General features: G+C 38.0%; 1 protein-coding gene across 14 annotated transcripts in view; it reads left to right on the forward strand.

Annotated features, from left to right (window-relative positions):
• The window catches only part of LOC134203586 (high mobility group protein DSP1-like), a 154,062-nt gene that overhangs the window by 105,829 nt on the left and 30,076 nt on the right, over positions 1 to 18,157 (forward strand). For 12 of the 14 annotated variants that reach the window (XM_062678452.1, XM_062678454.1, XM_062678453.1 and 9 more), the window contains exon 4: positions 14,869 to 14,892. The exons of the other annotated variants lie outside the window; for them this stretch is intronic. In XM_062678452.1, coding sequence (XP_062534436.1) covers positions 14,869 to 14,892 — 24 coding nt within the window. The remainder of the gene's footprint in view (positions 1 to 14,868; positions 14,893 to 18,157) is intronic. 14 annotated transcript variants of the gene reach the window in all.

Raw genomic sequence — 18,157 nt, forward strand, 5'->3', positions numbered from 1 at the left:
TTGGAAGCCTGCTTTCGAGAGGGGGTACCTCAAATTATGCAAAACTTCGAAGGGGTACCTCTCAAGAAAAAGGTTGAGAACCGCTGGCTTAGATGGTCGTTTGGTAGAAAAGGACCATTTGGCCGAAAAGAACATATGGTGTTGTTCGCCCGAGCTACCGAAAAAAAAAATCGTTTGACCGAAAATGCTGCTTGGCCGAACGAGGTGACATAATGCCGAAAAAGACGTTCGCTCCGACAGCTCATTTGTTCGAAACTGGCGTTTGGCTTGACGGGTCGACGTTTTTCGCCGTATAGCCGAATAGCCGAATAACATTTTCAGCCAAATTGTCCTTCCTGCTAAACTACCGTTTCGGTCAAATAGAATTTTCGAAGACAAGGCCTATTTCACCAAACCACCTGTTAGGGCATAGGGCTTTTTCGGCCAAATGACTAGTTTGGTGGTACCGCCAAACCATTTTCAACATAATAACCTTATCGGACAAATGGAATTCGGCTAGATAGCTTTCGGCTTAACGTATTATTCGGCCATGTGGTATTCGGTCAAATGACTTTCAACCGAACGACCCTTTGTCTTTTGAACATTTTCTCGTAGAATTTCCGTAGAATTACTAATAGACAACATAAGGAATTTCACGTAGAAATCCAAATAAATTCCGTAAAAAATCCAGTTGAAAATCCGTTGGAAACAGTTTCTGTGAAATTAAAACAAAAATCACAAGGAAATTCTGTTAAACTCAAGCATGGATGCCCGGTGGCATAGGCAAACTCTTAAATAATTTCCCGTGAAAATTTCAAATAAATTCCCGTGAAAACTTTAGAGCAATTCCTGTTGAAAATTCGAAAAACTTGGAAGGATCTCCTGGGACAACTCATTAGATTTTTCCGGGGAAATTAAAAGGATTCTCCCGTTAATGTCTAAAAATATCCTGAAAAAAAACTTTACGTTACGAATGTAATAAAAAAAATCGCCAAGCCATCGCCGACCAAAATTATGACAAACGTTGCCGCCGACGATTTGCCGACGATTGTCGACGGCGCTGACCTCTAACGTATGTCAGAATCCATGAACGGACCAACGAGATATTTTATTAGATGTTATATAACCAAAATAAAGATTATTTGAGCAAAAGTTACATTTTCAGCAGCAACAAAAAAATGGCTCGATTATCCGGAGTGAAATTTTTTTCAACACTCCGTAATCGAGTCCGGCCTGTAATTAATTATGCTATATGTTGAAAATTGATATCAGTGCTAACAAAATGTTTAAATCCTATGGGGGGGGCTATTTTTTCCTAGGGACGGCTAAGCCTCCCCCTAGCCCCCCCCCCTTATTTACGCCAATGGATTTTGATGAATACACCCGATTCTGTTTTTATACGGATTTTTTTTACACGGCCGTGTAAAAAAATCCCATACAAAATTTTTGCAAAGTTGCTCTATTTTGCATGATTCGTCGAGAAATCATAAACAATTTTTTACCCGGATTTTCGAATTTTGAACTGAAAACTTTTTTTACACGGAACGCATCCCCCGTGTAAAAAAAGAATCGGGTGTAATACATATTTTAACGTATGTTCAAAAGTGGTGAAGTGAAGAATTCTACAAATTATTGAAAAAGTTGTAATTTTTTCTGTTTCTGTCCGTAATATTTTGACGAGTAAAATAATTTTAGCTTAGTATTTTTCCACAACAAACTTTGGGGCCATCCAGAAACCACGTGGTCATATTTTTGAAGATTTTCAACCCCCCCTCCCCCCATGTGGCTTATCGTGGTCATTTTGCAGACCCCCACCCCTCCCCCCCCCCCTATGACCACGTGGTTTTTTTTCAAGTACAAAAAGTTAAAAAAAAACCATCTGTGACTAAAACATATGGTTAATCCAATTAATTTGATGGACAATTTCAACTGATTCAAAATCAAACTAAACCCAGCATGTTGTAATATGTATCGGGTATTAGGATATCTAGAACTCGCACGCCTTCGATGCATCAGGAGGATACAAAAAAATGTGGACTCGAATATGTTATAAAAATTTCGAGAAAAATTATAAATTTTAAAGTTCATCACTGAATATCGCTATAGATTCCTAAGAGTATTGGGACCTTCCGTAGCTCTGGAGGTACTGGAAATTCTTTAGATATTAACCTCAGTGCAGCATCTGAACTGAACTTTTACAACAAAAAGTTTGTCAGAGAATCACAAATTTAATATGTAATCTTAGAGATGCAAAGAAAACCTCCTACTGTTGTTTCTTTTGAGTAGCATTCCTGTAGAAATTCCAGTTTTGTTTTCAGAATCATCAATTTAGTTTGCCTTCCGATATTAATAGGTTTTTCTAAGGGCATACAAGTTTTATTCAGAATCTCAAAACTCTCTTCATTATTTGTCATAAGACGAGTTTATACAATCCCATTGAATTCCACCACTTAATTGTATCTTGACACTGTCACCTGTCAAGATACAATTAAGTGGTGGAATTCAATGGGATTGTATAAACTCGTCTTATGACAAGTGAAGACATTCCACTAAAAAGCTCAAAATAATTTTCTTATCAAAAAAAACTCTTCATTATGCCAAAATTCTATGGATCTAATCAGAGCCGTAAAACAATATCCTTTATATTCCTTTGCCTGAATTATACAGTTTTGGCTTAAAATGCAAGTTTTCATTTTAAATCTACAGTCTTTAATATCTTTGGGTTCCTTTTGGTATTCTAGAATTTATTGTTATATTTTGTTATTTAACCCTTTTAGGATGATGCAAAAAAGATTTTACGTACATATTTAGGGGTTTCCACTCGATCCTGCCATTAAATTTTCTACAAATAATGCAAAATTTCCATAAACAATTAAGAATTTTCCACAAAACAAAAATAAATTAACACTTTTATAACCAAAAATTGCAAATATAAAAGAAGAATTTTACATAAAAAAATCAAAATTTTCCACAGAAAAAATACAAACATTCCATAAATAAATCAATATTAGAAATAAATAATTACAAAATTTTCCACAAAATAAAAATTTTGTAATCGTTTATTGCTAATATTGATTTATTCATGAAAATTTTGTATTTTTTTCGTGGAACATTTTGATTTCTTTATGGAAAATTCTTATTTCATAATTGCAATTTTTGCTTTTACAAGTGCTAATTTATTATTGTTTTGTGGAAAATTTTCAACTGTTTATGGAAATTTTGCATTATTTGTAGTAATTCTTTATTTATTTAATACTCATACCCTAATTTCTTTATTGGCAATTTCCTATTTTATTATGGGAAATTTCTATTTTTTCTCTATTAAAGAGATTTTCAATCTAAAGCTCGGAGACGAGCCAGCCTCGGGCTTAAAGTCTCCTTAATAACGTCAATAAAAAAAAATAAATCCAGAGCTGGCTCATCTCTCAAAATTTCTAATTCTTCATTGAAATTTTATTTTGATATCGACTCGTGGAAGCCAATGATGCCATACTAAAAATATTTTCTCGGTCACTCAGATGGTACTTTCGAATAATTTTCCAAGTAACTTCTATTCCACATCTCGAATATGCTTCAGTCAATGGTCCTTTCATAAGCGACGCATAGAGGAATGAATGTATTATAGACCGATTATTATTTTGGTGTTCGGATCATTCGATTTATCCAATTAACCAACTTGTGAATGATGTATGATATAATATCCCAGTAGGTCCATTGGGTTGATATGACTTCAATTATTATTTATACAAGCTACTACAGACTTTTTAGGTTATACAAAACGTCCTGGAAGTCGTAATGTTTGAACTACTTAATCATTCAAGTCCGTGAACCCAGTGCTTCTAAGACCCTACAAAAAAAGTTTGCGAACAACCTCATAGTCATTGTGCAACTTGATGTTGACTCAAGATAATTTTGGGTACCTTATCTCTTGGATCTCATGTTATTGGAAATTAGGATCATATGCTTATTTCAGCGGATTGGGTATATACCGATGATAAGGGCATTGCAAATGTCTTGATTGATCTGGTAGATATCGTGGGCTGAACTTGAGAGCATTTTGGAGTACCTTGAGCATCTCGTATTCCTAAATATTAATCACTGGCTAAACGTCCAGGATGACCCATAAGATATCTTCATTTGCATACTCTTGGAATCGAAATCTTCCCAAGGTTTCGGATATCTAAGTTTTCAGGGTCAGTCAAATTTGAGCTCCCATATTTTTTCTGTAAAGCCAATATCTAGATGAACAATTTTACTGAAGAAAATGGTGGCCTAGCTCTCTTTTGTGATTTTATAGACAATCTAAAACGCTGGGCATATATGACCTATCTGTCCTGAAAGGATTTGTTTTGGAATTCAATTTCAATCGTTATTATAACACTATTTTTAACCTAGATAGTTTTAGGAATTGGAGTGTTTTTTTCTGGAACACTGCCACTTTTTTCATATCGCAGGAATCTCCTTAGTTTTAAGACCCTTTTATGAATTTAAAAAGCATTTTATTTAGAATTTCATGTTGATTTTTCAAATGCAAGCTTCTCTATGTCACAACCATTTTCATACGCACTACTATTTTTTTTTTTTTTTTTTTTTTTTTTTCTTTATTTGAGTGATTTTTAAGTAAGTACAAAGTTCATCACTTATACGCACTACTAGAATTTTGTGCATTTAGAACATTTAGGTGCATTATTAAATTTTTCGATCAATTATCCTAATTATTCAATATCATAAAAACTAAGCTCCTTAAGCCTAAATTATTGCCTACATTTATTGCTTGGATTAATTTTAAATTCCAAGATCTTCTTAATTTTCAAAAATAATTATTATGGAGTTGCAAGGGAAACCCTTCGGAATATTGACAAGAAATTCTTCGGAGTCACCACGGAAAAATCATTAGAATTCCAACGACATTCTTTTGCGAAATTCTGTGGAAGAGTTCCGAAAAATGTTCGGTAGAAATTTTGAAGAACTAGAAAAATCCGTAGAAGGATCCGAAATGCATATTTACGATGAAAATTCCAATAAACATCAAATTCCGAAGAATTTCCAGTATAAATTAGAAAAATACAATCCAGCTTACTTTTTTTAAGGAATCTCTGAAGATTTTTTTCAAAATCCTGGGCAACTTTAATGAATCTTCAAAGGAAATTCTTCTAAATTTCCAATGGATTTTTTTTTCGTTTTCTAAAAGAAATTCTTATACATTTTCAGCAGTTTTTTTTTAATTTCCAAAATAAATTATTCGGAATATGCCAAAATATTTCCGATGGAAATTCCTAAGATTTTCCAGTATAAAATCGAAAAAAGTTCATCTGAAACACCAATAATGAATTTCCCGAGGAAATTCCGACGTTTTTACAAGTGGAAATAACGAAAACTTTTGTAGTACTTGTAAAGGTTGGACTTTTGAAGCATTTCCACTAGGAATTCCTTAAAAAAATTATCGAAATTTTAAAGATTTTCTGATGTGAAAATTCCTTAAAATTTCTAAATCATTTCCTGCATTCCATTATTCCTTTGCATGGTAAAGATTTAAAGCAATGTTTAGCTGAACCTACAAAGAAATCAAAATATCTTCCCAAAGAAGAATGAATTCCCGTTGAAGTTTTGGAAGAATTTATGGTGCAAATTAGAAAAACATGAACCTGGAGAATTCTAAAGATTTATTCTTTGAAAATCCATAAATAATGCCTCGAATAAAAAAATACTTGGAAAATTAAAAAAAAATGTGATAGAATTCACAAAGAGCATAAAAAAGTATTCCGAAAAATTTTCATTTCAAAATTCCAAATTTGAAAAAAAAATCCTAAAACAAAAAAATCAATGGAAATATCAAAGTGTTTCGTTTCGGAAATTCAGAAGATTTTATCTTGAAAAATTTAGAAGTCTTTTTCTTCTATGACTCTATATTCCAACTGAAAGTTGGTCTGCTCTTCAACTTAGTAGACGATTATATATCTTGTGTAGCAAGTACGATGGATACACTATACCTTGGGTGTCGAGAATGTTTCCCACCCGAAAACATCCTAGACAGGAACAAGAATCGAACTCGTCATCTCCGGATTGGCAATCCTACGCCTTTGTTCGCAAAGCTAACTGGAGACTGAATATTTTGAAGTGCGCTCCTTAAAATATTCGAAATACTTCTTTTGGAAATGAAGAAGAATTTTTGGTAAAGATTCGAAAGAACTTAGATTCATTAGAATGTAAAAAAAATATGAAAATATGAACATTTTTTTCAACGGAAAATACATGTATTTCCTACGGGACTGTTTTGAATTTTCAGACAGAATTCACATGGATTTTTTTTCGCAGTTTTAAGGAATTTTTTTCGGAATTTACACTGGAGATGTTTTGTTTTTTTTTCATTTACAATTTGTAGCAAAATTTCCAAGCAAAATTTTTCAGAGAGAATTGTTCAAAAATCATTCTGAATGTCAGCACTTTATCAGGATTGTATGAAGTAATGTCAAAGTTTTTACAGGAAATTTCTTTACTGGATTTTTCCTGAATATCCACAAGAAATTCTTTTGAAGTTTTTTCTTGGATTATTGTAAATACATGAACATTTTTCAAAATTGTAGCTGCAGTACGCTGATGCAAAAGTGTCGGCGGCGTGATGCCAAAAACCATCTGCGGCGGAAATTAAAAAAATATTTTTCCATTTCTCCTTTCCAAATTTTTTTGGTGGAAATTGAGACTGAATCGCAACCTGTTTTTCCGTTTATTTTTTTAAAGAAAAAAGATCTAAGGCTAAGATGGTCAAATAACGCACCGACGCTGCGTTACCGGTTTTTCTCGATGTACATCTGAGTGAGTTGAAAAGACGCTACGTGGACATCGGCCCTAAGATGCGCTTAGCGTTTAATGATTAAATCATTAAATTTTAATGATTTGTATTTTTTACACCGCTATTGTTATTCACCAAAAGTTTTTCGTGTAAAAAAAAAAACCACGTGGTTTGAGAGCAACACCCCCCTCCCCCCATGTGGCTTATCGTGGTCATTTTCCAAACCCCCCCCCTCCCCCCATATATGACCACGTGGTTTCTGGACGGCCCCTTTGAGAATTCCAATATTTAAACATTGAATGGGAGTACTGCAATATCCCGATCAGAGTGTAAAATAATCGATATTTTTTGGTAAAGTCCACTTTTCTTCATTTGTCAGCTCACTTCCAGACACATTAATAGTCGGCTCTGGACTGTCAATATTCGGTTGAGCATTAGTCATTGAATATTTATGCACATTCTACAAAATGATAAAATCAAGTAATTTATCACATAGAACTGAATCCGATTAGCATCCACGAGGTACTTTCAACTGTAAACATTAATATAAACAATGATAATTATGTTTTTTTCTTTCAAAATTTTTGGGGTGATAAAATCGGGTCGAAAACGTGATGAAATCGGGGGTGAACAAAATCGGGGAGTGACAAAATCGGGTCGATACTGTAATGGATAAGAAACTAAACAAAAAAAAACAAAATTAAAGCAATTTAAAATTTGAAATCGTCGGGGTTTCACTTTGAGAATAACATTTGAATTTTATAAAATACATTCTACAAAATATAAACTTTATTTTCAAAGATAGAAGCCGAAATTCAGCTTTGCAGAGCAGATAAACCAGAATAAATTCTGTTTTTCACAACGAATGAGCGTGCCCAAAAAAATCCAACAACCTATATGCAAGGCCCATTCTACAAAATTTAAACTTTCTTCTCAAAGTAAGAAGTTGAAATTCAGCTTTGCAGAGAAAAGAAATCAAATTTCTCTGAAATACGAACTTTTGTTAATTTACTTCCGTTTTTCACAACGAATGTATGTTATATGTATTGTACATGGACCTTTCTATGAAATGCTTTAAAACTTTAAAAACTTTATTCTCAAAGTGAGAAGCCGAAATTCTGCTTTGCAGAGCAGATAAACGAAATTTCTATTTTAAGAAAAAATATTTAAGCTCTTTCAGTGGAATATCTTCAACTGTCTAAGACGAGTTTAGTACTTTCCATAAAATTTTACTACGTTTTGTTATCTTTACAGATACGTATTTCGACCTCAACTGTGAGGCCGTCTTAAGTGTCTCGTACTTGACTCGACCAAGTCGTAAAAAATCTATTGAGTACATTGAAAATGGTTGAAGGGAGCGAAAAAAAGTTTGATTTTTGGTAATAACAAAAAAAATAGCCTTGGAGGGTTAAGTCTGTGTTAAAATTGATTGAATTGTAATTTTAATTTTAAGATTTTTTTAAATAATCAATATGGCACTTATTTATTTACGAGGCATGGTCCAAGCTTCATGTCCGTAGAGGACTACCGGTCTTATGAGCGTTTTGTACATGACACATTTGGTGCAGGTGTGAATCTTTTTTGACCGTAGTTTCTTCTGGAGCCCGTAGCAGGCCCGACTTCCACATATAAAATCCTCGGATAAAATTATTATCAGCGTTAGCAAGGATCCAAGGTAGACAAATTCATCGACCACCTCGAAAGTATTCCTGTCTATCGTGACATTGCCTCCTAGACTGGCCAAGTCGCGCTCGGTTCCGCCCACTATTTAGCATGTACTTTGCCTTTGATGCATTCAACACCAGTCCAACTTTTGTTGCATCACGTTGCAGGCGGGTGTACAGTTCTGCCACCTTTGCAAATGTTCGACTGACAATGTCCATGTCATCCACGAAACAAATAAATTGAGGATGTACAAGTACTGGTGATCTCATTTGTTAAGTCATACTGGCGCCTGCCACGTCAGAATGCAAGTCAATGTAGGGAAGGGGGAATAAATGATGATGTAATCACTCGCCCACTGCAAGCCGAATATACCTCTGCACTTGCCACGAGTTCATACGGAATTTTATTGGAATTTTTGGGTTAGGTTCGAGAGGCAGAGGTTCGTCTTGGTTAACGAGCTGCCAATGATTGAAGAAAGCAACTGATAGAATTTCTAATTAGATGTAGGAAACGAGCTTTTTTTTAGTTCATTTTCAATTCTAGCAGCTACTGCTGGAATAGTCAAGTTGAATTGAAAGTATAGAATAGAAATGGAAACTGTATGGAAGTCCATTTCCAGTTCTAGCAATTGCTAGAACATGAGAAATATAGAGAAAGATACAAAGTAGGAGGATTGGAACGGACCTGGGATTGAACCCACGACCGTATGACGCGGAAGCAGTAGCCATATGACTACCAAGCCCGTTTTTTTCTACTGTCGTATCCCGCCTTGAAATCGATAAACACATAGTGCGTTGGGACCTGGTTTTCACGGAATGTTTGAAGGACTTGCCGTACAATAAAGAACCGGTCCGTCGTCGAGCAGCCGTTAACGAAGCCCACTTAATAACTTCCCACGAACTCAAACTGCTGAACGGGCAATATGACCAAAAATATCGACCCGTTTAGCCAGATTACATTTTCGGCCAAATGTCCCTCAGTCATCTATGTCCAGAGAGCCAAGAATGTTTCCTACCCAAAACATGCTAGGCCAGATCCAGAATCGAACTCGACATTTCCGGATTGGTAATCATACGCCTTTGCCTGCAAGGAGAACCTATGTCCATTTCAGCCGAATGGCAGTTTAATCATTTGGCCTTTCTGCCAAACGACCCTTTTGACCAAATTACCTGTTTGCCCAGATGACTTTTTCGCTCAAATGACATTTTCAGTCAGATGGATTTCGGTCTAATCGTTTATTCAGCCAAACAACTTTCGGCCTTGTGACTTTAGGCCAAATGGTTTTCTGCCAAACGGCCCGTCCTATCATTTGGCCGACAGTCATAGGGTGGAAACCCATTTGTTCAAGTGCATGTGGTGCAAATGCAAAGGGCCGACTTGAAAGATCTCCATCCTGAGCGATGCCCGGCTATCGCTTTAACCTGTTGCCAGGTTAGATTTCGGTCGACTTCTTTTATTTCTTTATTGAGGCTTCGCCGCCATGAGCCTCTGGGTCTGCCTCTGCTGCGATGTCCCGCTGGGTTCCAGTCTAATGCTTGCTTACAGATTTCGTTTCCGCCCCTACGTAGAGTGTGGCCGACCCAGCCCCACTTCCGATCCCGAATTTCTGTTGTTATCGGCCTCTGGTGACAACGACGATGGAGCTCGTTGTTTGAGATCCAGTTGTGAGGCCACCAGGCCCAAATTATATACCGCAGGCATCTGTTAATGAACACCTGCAGCCGTTGAGTGTTCTCCACTGATACACACCATGTTTCGCTAGCGTATAACAGCACAGATTTCACGTTAGAGTTGAAAATTCGTATTTTGGTGCGTTCACTTATCTGCCTGTTTTTCCAGATATTTCTTAAACTCGCAAAGGCAGCCCTTGCTTTCTTGATCCGTGCGCCTATGTCGATCTTGGTACCGCCGTCTGACGCCATTTGGCTACCAAGATATTGGAAGCTTTCAACATTCTCCACTGGTTGCCCGGCTTATGTGAAACTGGAAGGAGTCACCGTGTTTACATCCAACGATTTGGTTTTGTTGACGTTGATGACTAAACCTGCCGAGGAGGAGCGATCGGCAAGGTCGTTGAGCTTACTCTGCATTTGTTCAAGTGCAACTTGGCTAAATAACATGTTAGGCCGATTGTCATCTAGCTGAATTCCAATTGACCGAAACGGCTATTAGGTCGAAAACGGTTTGGTCGAAAATGTAATTTTGCTGAAAGTGATACAGTCGTGATTCGCTGGTTGGGATTTTAATACTTGGGTCACTTTTTAGTTAGGGCTCCGCTGGTTGGGCCATAACCCAACTAAAAAGCAATCATGCATCAAAATGCAATGTAAATACTGAAAATGGGAGTCCAGTGACGACTGGACATAATTTGTGATGTTCAAGTCGAAACGCACGTTTAAATGGCTGTCAGTTGGCCCAACTAAAAAACCGAATTAGTAAGTTGGGTCTAGGTTGTGGCCTAACCAGCGAATCGCAACTGTATATGACTGAAAGGGAAGTACGACCGTACTGGTATCGAATGCTTTTTGACCGACATGGTCGTTGGTCGAACTTGCGCTTGGCCGAACAGTTCATTTGGTCGAGTAATCCATTTGACCGAAACTCATCTGATCGAAAATGCCATTTGTCCGGAAACACAATTGGTCATTTGGGCGAAAAAGTCATCTGGCTAAATAAATTGGCTGACATGATCGTTGGTCAAACAGGTCTTTTTAGCGGAAAAGTCGTTTGGAGGAATAGGTTATTTGGTACAGAGTCTATTATATAGAGTTACGCAAAGAGGATCTTCTTACACTTATTCTGAATGATGCTCTTGTTATTCTGTTGCCAACTTTCACTTTTGTTCAACCTTTCAAGTGACTTCACGGGAGCGTTCACTTCTAAAGCTATTTAATTCGATAACCTAGTCACCCACAGAGTCCAAACACGTGAGTTTCTTGATGCTATTTTATTGAGGAATGTATTGATGTTTTTTGAAGCTGTTTCTAGATCAAATCTAATACATTTCAATTTATGCGTTTTAATTCGCCATAAAAATCATTAGTCGATAACAATACTTCCGCCTCACCAACAAGCATTTGTTTACTTTGCTCGATAGGTAGACGGTTTGACAGTTCAATAGGTAGATTTGGCTTCACTCTTTGCGCAACTCTATATATAATAGACTCTGGTTTGGCAGAAAGGAGCCATTTGGTCGAATGGATCACATGGCCCAAAATGTTTTTTTGCTGAGCAGGTCATTGTAGAGAACTGATATCAATTTAAACACAGAATTATCACACAGTATTTATTACACCTTTATTTTTGCACTTCGTTAGCAGCCTTTTGCACAGCCACTTCTCAAGCTCCTCCTTGCTAAACTACCCTTTCTAAAACCATCGCATTCTATTCTTTTCTACTATTTCTACTCTTTTCTACTATTTCTACTCTCTCAATCTACTACAATCCTGCCCTTACTTTATTGATTTTAATAATGAAAATAATCCTGATATCTCTTGGGCACTAATCTTACTCTCTGATGTCGCTCCGATTCCACTAACTTCTTTCTGTTCACCTCGATGGATTGTTTATTTCTTTTGTCATTATCAGTACAGGTTTCAGCGTCTCTTGAAATGAATTCATTTCCTGGGTTATTTGATGATCCAGTGGTACGATTTTGTTCATTCGATGCCGTTGCTCTCTGTTCTTCCTTTTCTTCTATTCGCGTAGCAACTGGTAGTTGAAGCTTCTTCAGATGTATATAGTATCCCCTCCAAATTTACGAATGACTTCGAATTCTTCTGGTGAGTAGTCAGATTGAAGTTTATGAAGTTTCTTCATCCTTTTTACCACGACTCGATCTCCAACAGCAATTTCGCTTTCCACAGCTGATCTTCGTTTGTCAGCATATATTTTCTGCTTTTCCTTGTGTACTATGTCTCGATCTCGAACTTCTCCGTCCATTAACTCCGTGGGTGGCACATTCGGAAGCTTGTTACGTATTTTCCTTCCGAACATAAGCTCCGCTGGTGATTTTCCTGTTACGCTATGATTTGTTGAATGATATGTTAGTAGGTACTGTCGCAGCTCTAGTCTCCAATCCTTCCCCAGTTCTTGCGCTATTCTCAACCTTTTCAAAATGGATCGGTTTTGACGTTCGACCTCACCATTCATAGCCGGCCAATAAGGTATTGTATTAATGACTCTAATACCATGGCTTTTGCAAAAATCACGAAATTCGAGGCACTTTTCACTAAACTGTGGTCCATTATCAACACGTAGTGTTCTTGGAATTCCATAGCGACTAAAAACAACAGCTAGTTCTCTAACAGTGTCTGCGGCAGTAATTTCTTTCATTTCGCAAATTTCCATGTAGCGACTGTAATAGTCGATAATCACTAACAAATACTGCCCTTCTGGTAACGGTCCAAGAAAGTCTGCTGCCACATCTACCCATGGTTGATCTGGAAGTACGCGTCGTGTTATCGGTTCAGGGGGATTTGGAGCTGCTACTAATGTACATCCTTTACACAATTTTACAAACTTCTCGACGTCTTGATCCATTTTTGGCCACCAAACATTGGTTCTCAAATGGCTTTTCATCATATTGATGCCTGGGTGTCCTTCGTGTGCAATTTGTAATACTTTCTCTCGAAGGGTGTTAGGAATAACAATTCGATCAACCCTTAGTAATACGGTATCTACAAAACATAATTCATTCACTATCACGCGATATGCCAATGGCAAATCTTGATGATTTTCTCTTTCCAGATGCAGTAGGACTTGAGATATCTCCGAATCCTTTTGACTTTCTTCTTTTATTTGACTCCAATTTAGGGCGTATGTTGAGCTGGCCAGTGTAGCTATTTCGTGAATTACAAGCTCTTCTTCTGGGTCGAATGCAATTGGCGATGAAGTTGCCATCCGGGAGAGGAGCTCATAACATTTCAACATTTCATGACATATTCGGCCGAACGCTCATTCCCCATTCAAAATTTGATTTCCACAAGAAGTATAAAATTTGCACGGATATTTTTTTTAAATTTTTCTTTATAATTTTCACGGAAATTTACTCGGGATTTCATCGGGATTATTGTCAGAATTTGTAAGGAAATTCTTTGAATTTTGTTAGAAAGTGGTTTTCTTCTTAGCTTTTACGGAAATTCAGCGTCTATAAAATTTGAAACGACGTGAAAAAATGTAGATCTGCGGTGTGACGGATTGTAAATGACAGCGGCGGCACACACCTCGACTTCCACGACACCTACGACCTCTTTCGGGTTCTCTTCTGAATATTATCATCCTTTGGAGCTCTTCCGGCATACGAACAACATGCCAAGCATTCCGTAGTATGTCGTGTTATATAAGCTTAACAATATCCAGTCCTTCGTGATTCATGCGATGCCGTATACTAAGTAAGGGTCAATTCAGACTAGATGCGACCGCGCGATGCGACGCTACAGCGCAGTTTGAAAGCTCATTGATAATATGGTTTGCTCCTTTACAAGACTCACGTCGCATAGCATTGCACCGCTCGTCGCGTTCACGCTGGCGGTTGCAATCGATGCGGAATACGATCTATTGAAAATCGACCCGATCAAATTAACATAAATAGATGAGAATTAATGAAAATAATAAAATCTGTAATGATAAAAAGCTATTCTGACCAGTTGTAATGAATTTGTAATACAAAAAGTGTCATCTTCACTTCCAAGACATGGCTAAACATGTACGAATAAGTTCGACCTCGAACGCATGATCTAATTTCGGAAAATTGTTAATGCAAAACATTTCTGAATAATATCCTCTTGTTCATTTATTAAATTCATATGCAGTCAGTTCTTCCGCAACTGATAGTAACTGTTCTCACCATTATGGTCTGGTCAACGGTTTCCACGTGAGATATTTCTTTTATTCTGAGAAATATTGCAAAATTGTGCGCTTCTCAAGGCTTGCAATTGAGTATTATAGATTCATCTGTCTCGCAAATATCAACAACCAAAATGAAACTGGCGACTTTTTCATGGTTCCAGTTTCATAAACTAAGGTTGACCCTCGGTGCGCAATACCTAATTTTTGACTACCCCTTTCGAACATAATTAAGAACTGCTGGCATAGCAACAATTTCAGCTTGTTTTTTTGTTCAGTAAATATTTAGAGAAACGTTTCAAACGAAAAACACAGGCCGGATGTTGAAATATGAAAATTATTATTATTATTAGGGTAAGTGTACCGGTTTTGGCAACTTTGGTGTCTAATTTGGCCAACCCTATAAAATACATTTTTCTTCAAAAATAATCCTTCTGTTTAGAGCAGCATAAAATCCTCGTAAATTGTTTTAGTTTCGGAGTTATTTGTTAAATTGGTCAAATAAGAAGCAAAGGCCAAAACCGGTACAGTCACCCTAATCGATTTAAATGTTTAGTAATTGAATTATTATGTTTCTTTTCTTCCAGGTGCTGAAGCAAAACAGCTCATCTGTAAGAATATTTGATATTAAAGTAACCTGATAAGTATCAGATAGCTTCATTTTTATGAAAAAAAGCTTCCACTTTTGTGAAAGCCTAACTTTTAAACATGAATCAAGTGTTAGGGATTCCAGGTCCCTTGGTACGACGGAAGTTATGTTACCGGCAATGAGTAGACATTTCACAGAAGTGTGACCATTACGAATTCCACCGCAGAAGAAAAAGCCATTGGAAATTAATGGCACAAATCATGCACTGTTGTGAATACCACAGAAAAAACTTTTGATTCTCAAATATTGTATGCTACCAACTATCGCAAGTATTTTTTAACAAAAACAGGAGCACCGCCTTCGGCCAGAGGTTGTACAGACTGAACACTTAGCACCTATCATGAGACAGCGGACAGGACACATAACACCCAGTGGACCGGAGTGGGAATCGTATGAATGTATGGGAACAAATCCCATCGAATTTTATAAAACGATGTTGCTCACAAATTAGGGGTGTCTGTAATCGGTCGGACATTTCTAAATTAAATAAATGATAACATTCTCAAGGGTGGTCCCCCTTGGAAAAATCGGAAATGTATTTTTTGTAGATGTCAAATGGCTCGGCACTTGGATCATGTGTTTTCTAAACGCGGAAATATTCTGAAACGCGAAACGCGGAATGTTTCCGATAGGATGGTGGAAGAACTCTATCACGGAACTCGGATAATTTGTTTCTGAGAACCCGCACATGTCGGATCTAGAACCTGGAATATATGCATTTCTTAGCTCTTTCAGATTACATTTCTGCCGAATGGAAATGGCATATAGAAAAAGTATAATAATTCCTTTTTGGTCAGACATTATCACCAATTACCCGACTGCTAAATATCCTTCGAATTGTAACATCATCATTTAAGATTCCATTTTTACTCTGAAGAGCCATATCCATCTTTTCTCCGCACGGTAATGGCTTCTGTGGGTTTAAAAATGTTTCCATCCGTGTACTTGCTTTATTTGCTTGTGGCATGATCGGTGATGTACGAACGCTAAAAAAGATCGGAAGAGGAAAGTACGCATCGGAAGAGAAAAGCTAGGGTCATATGATCAGCAGTTAATTAATAAGTCAGTTTTTTTTTCAAACGTCCTGGATTGAATTCCATCGAACGGCTCGGATAATGTCGTGACGACATTATTACCGAGACTGGCAAAAGAAAGCTGACTTATCACGCAGTTAACTTGTGTGGCTGATTAGCTAACTCGAAGGGGGAGCAGAATTTGGCAAAAGATAAAAAGTAACACACAACTCGACCTATCAAATGTCGCATTGTGCCATCACCAACGCTAGGTGGATTAACCTGGGTTTTTAAAATTTTGAAACTCGAAATTGAATTAAGCATGCTAATGCGATTTTATCTCCCTATTTATAGAAAAATTGTATGATTACGTCTATGGTGCATATATTTTTGATAAAATTCTCCACATCACATAGTGCTTTGTCGTAGTACCGAGATACAGCCCTGCTTTTGAAAAGCAATCTTCTCTAATGTTTTGCAATTGCAACCCTGGTGTAGCAGCAGTCTAGCTCGGTGCTTTGGTATTATAGAAAAGAGCCTAGCAGAAGCTGCTGCTCGTGCTGCAAAATTCAACCATCCGGCAGAGCTACGAGGCTAGAGCAACGCTAACCAATATTCCTAGCTGTCCTTCCCCCTCCCCGCCATGTCCCCCTTTTATTATATGTAGGGAATATCTTCTATGGGTATGTTTATCCAGCCGAGTTGTTCAGTGAGAAAAGAGAGTCCCCAGTCCTGCTGTTATTGTACATAGCACCGGAGCCTGAACATACACGCTTTTCCCACATCGATCCTATTACCCGTTCCACCAGCAGCCGGAGCGAGTTTCAACAACAGCATGGAGCAGCAGCAGTAGTGCAGAAAAACCAACCCAGCGCCACCCTCTCTGGAGCAGCAGCGCAGGGCTCTATACGGCAAAACGGGAACCAACAACTCGAGCGGGGCCGTGGCACCCTCTCCCGGTCCTGATTCTCCCTATGTGTTTGTATGTACGTACCTCCATCGAGCTGAACTCCGCTTCCCTCCACGTTGTTTCCTCTTCCTAGTTATGCTGACCCCAACCCGCCCTGCATAGCAGAAAACTTCCAGGGGAGAAAGGGGTAGTAGGTTCCTTATTGGAAAATTGTCATTAAATTTTCTTCAAAGTGACAATGCCGTCCCTTGTGGACCTAAGTTGCGAACGTATCTAATGATGTCTGGCTTTTTTTATAGATCACTCACGTCCATTCCATCGAAGAAGCAAAGCTCTAGCAAATTCCGAGATCCTAGATTATTTTCGTTTTTTTTTTTTTTTGGGAGATGATGAATTGCGGAGCCCAATGTAACACCATTATAGTAGTGTACTTGGAACTTGAAGTCATCATTCCAACGCTTTGTTGTCAGTTATTTTGGAAACATTTCGATCTCTCCTTAACAGTGCTAAATTTAGTACGCTTCCCCCTGGGGTGCGCTTTGGGGCATATTCCCTTGCCATCGGACGGCTGTCAGCCAGCGAACCAGTCGACGTTGTCGTCGTCGCCGTCGTTGTGTTTTTCCGTGCCATAGCAAGTTTTCTGAGAATAGAGCGCACAGTGCCGTTTTCGCGAAACCGCCCAAACTCTCCCGCCCGGCCCCGGATTGCCCTCGATCCCAGAGACGGGATGCTCCTGCTCCGACCCTGTGGTGCTTTCATTGATTTTTCCGAAAAAGGAAATGAAAGAGCGGCGCGCTGGTGCTGCCTGATGGAAAATATCGGACTCGGACGAAAATATGGCAAATCGCAGGATCGTGCGGGATGGGGGGGTAGGAGGTCGCTCATGGTAAAACGCGCACAAAATTTATATTATGTACTTATGTGCAGCAGCAATCGTGGCAAGAGCAGCAGCATACAGAACGATGTCGTCGACGTCGTCGTTTTGCCTTTGCTCCTCCGGTGGAGCTGCTGTTGGTCGTGGCTGGTGATAGTGTTCCACTTACCTCGCCGATTTCTGCCAGCTATTATCCCTGCCCGCCACTGATGAAATATTAAACTGGTTCAGAAGTTGGAATGGACATTGTTGAAATAAAATCAAGTAAGATGAATTCATTTGGAGTACAGGCTTCTACGCACTTTTGACCTAATAAACTTTTAACTATATTAATACAATTTTAACAACAATTTATGAAGCCACACCAAACTTAATGTTGTGGCTTCGATTCGATGGGAAATGACGCCAATTAAACGCCTTTCGCACCAGA

The sequence above is a fragment of the Armigeres subalbatus genome, unplaced genomic scaffold (assembly GCF_024139115.2).
Source record: "Armigeres subalbatus isolate Guangzhou_Male unplaced genomic scaffold, GZ_Asu_2 Contig1981, whole genome shotgun sequence".
Taxonomy (NCBI): domain Eukaryota; kingdom Metazoa; phylum Arthropoda; class Insecta; order Diptera; family Culicidae; genus Armigeres; species Armigeres subalbatus.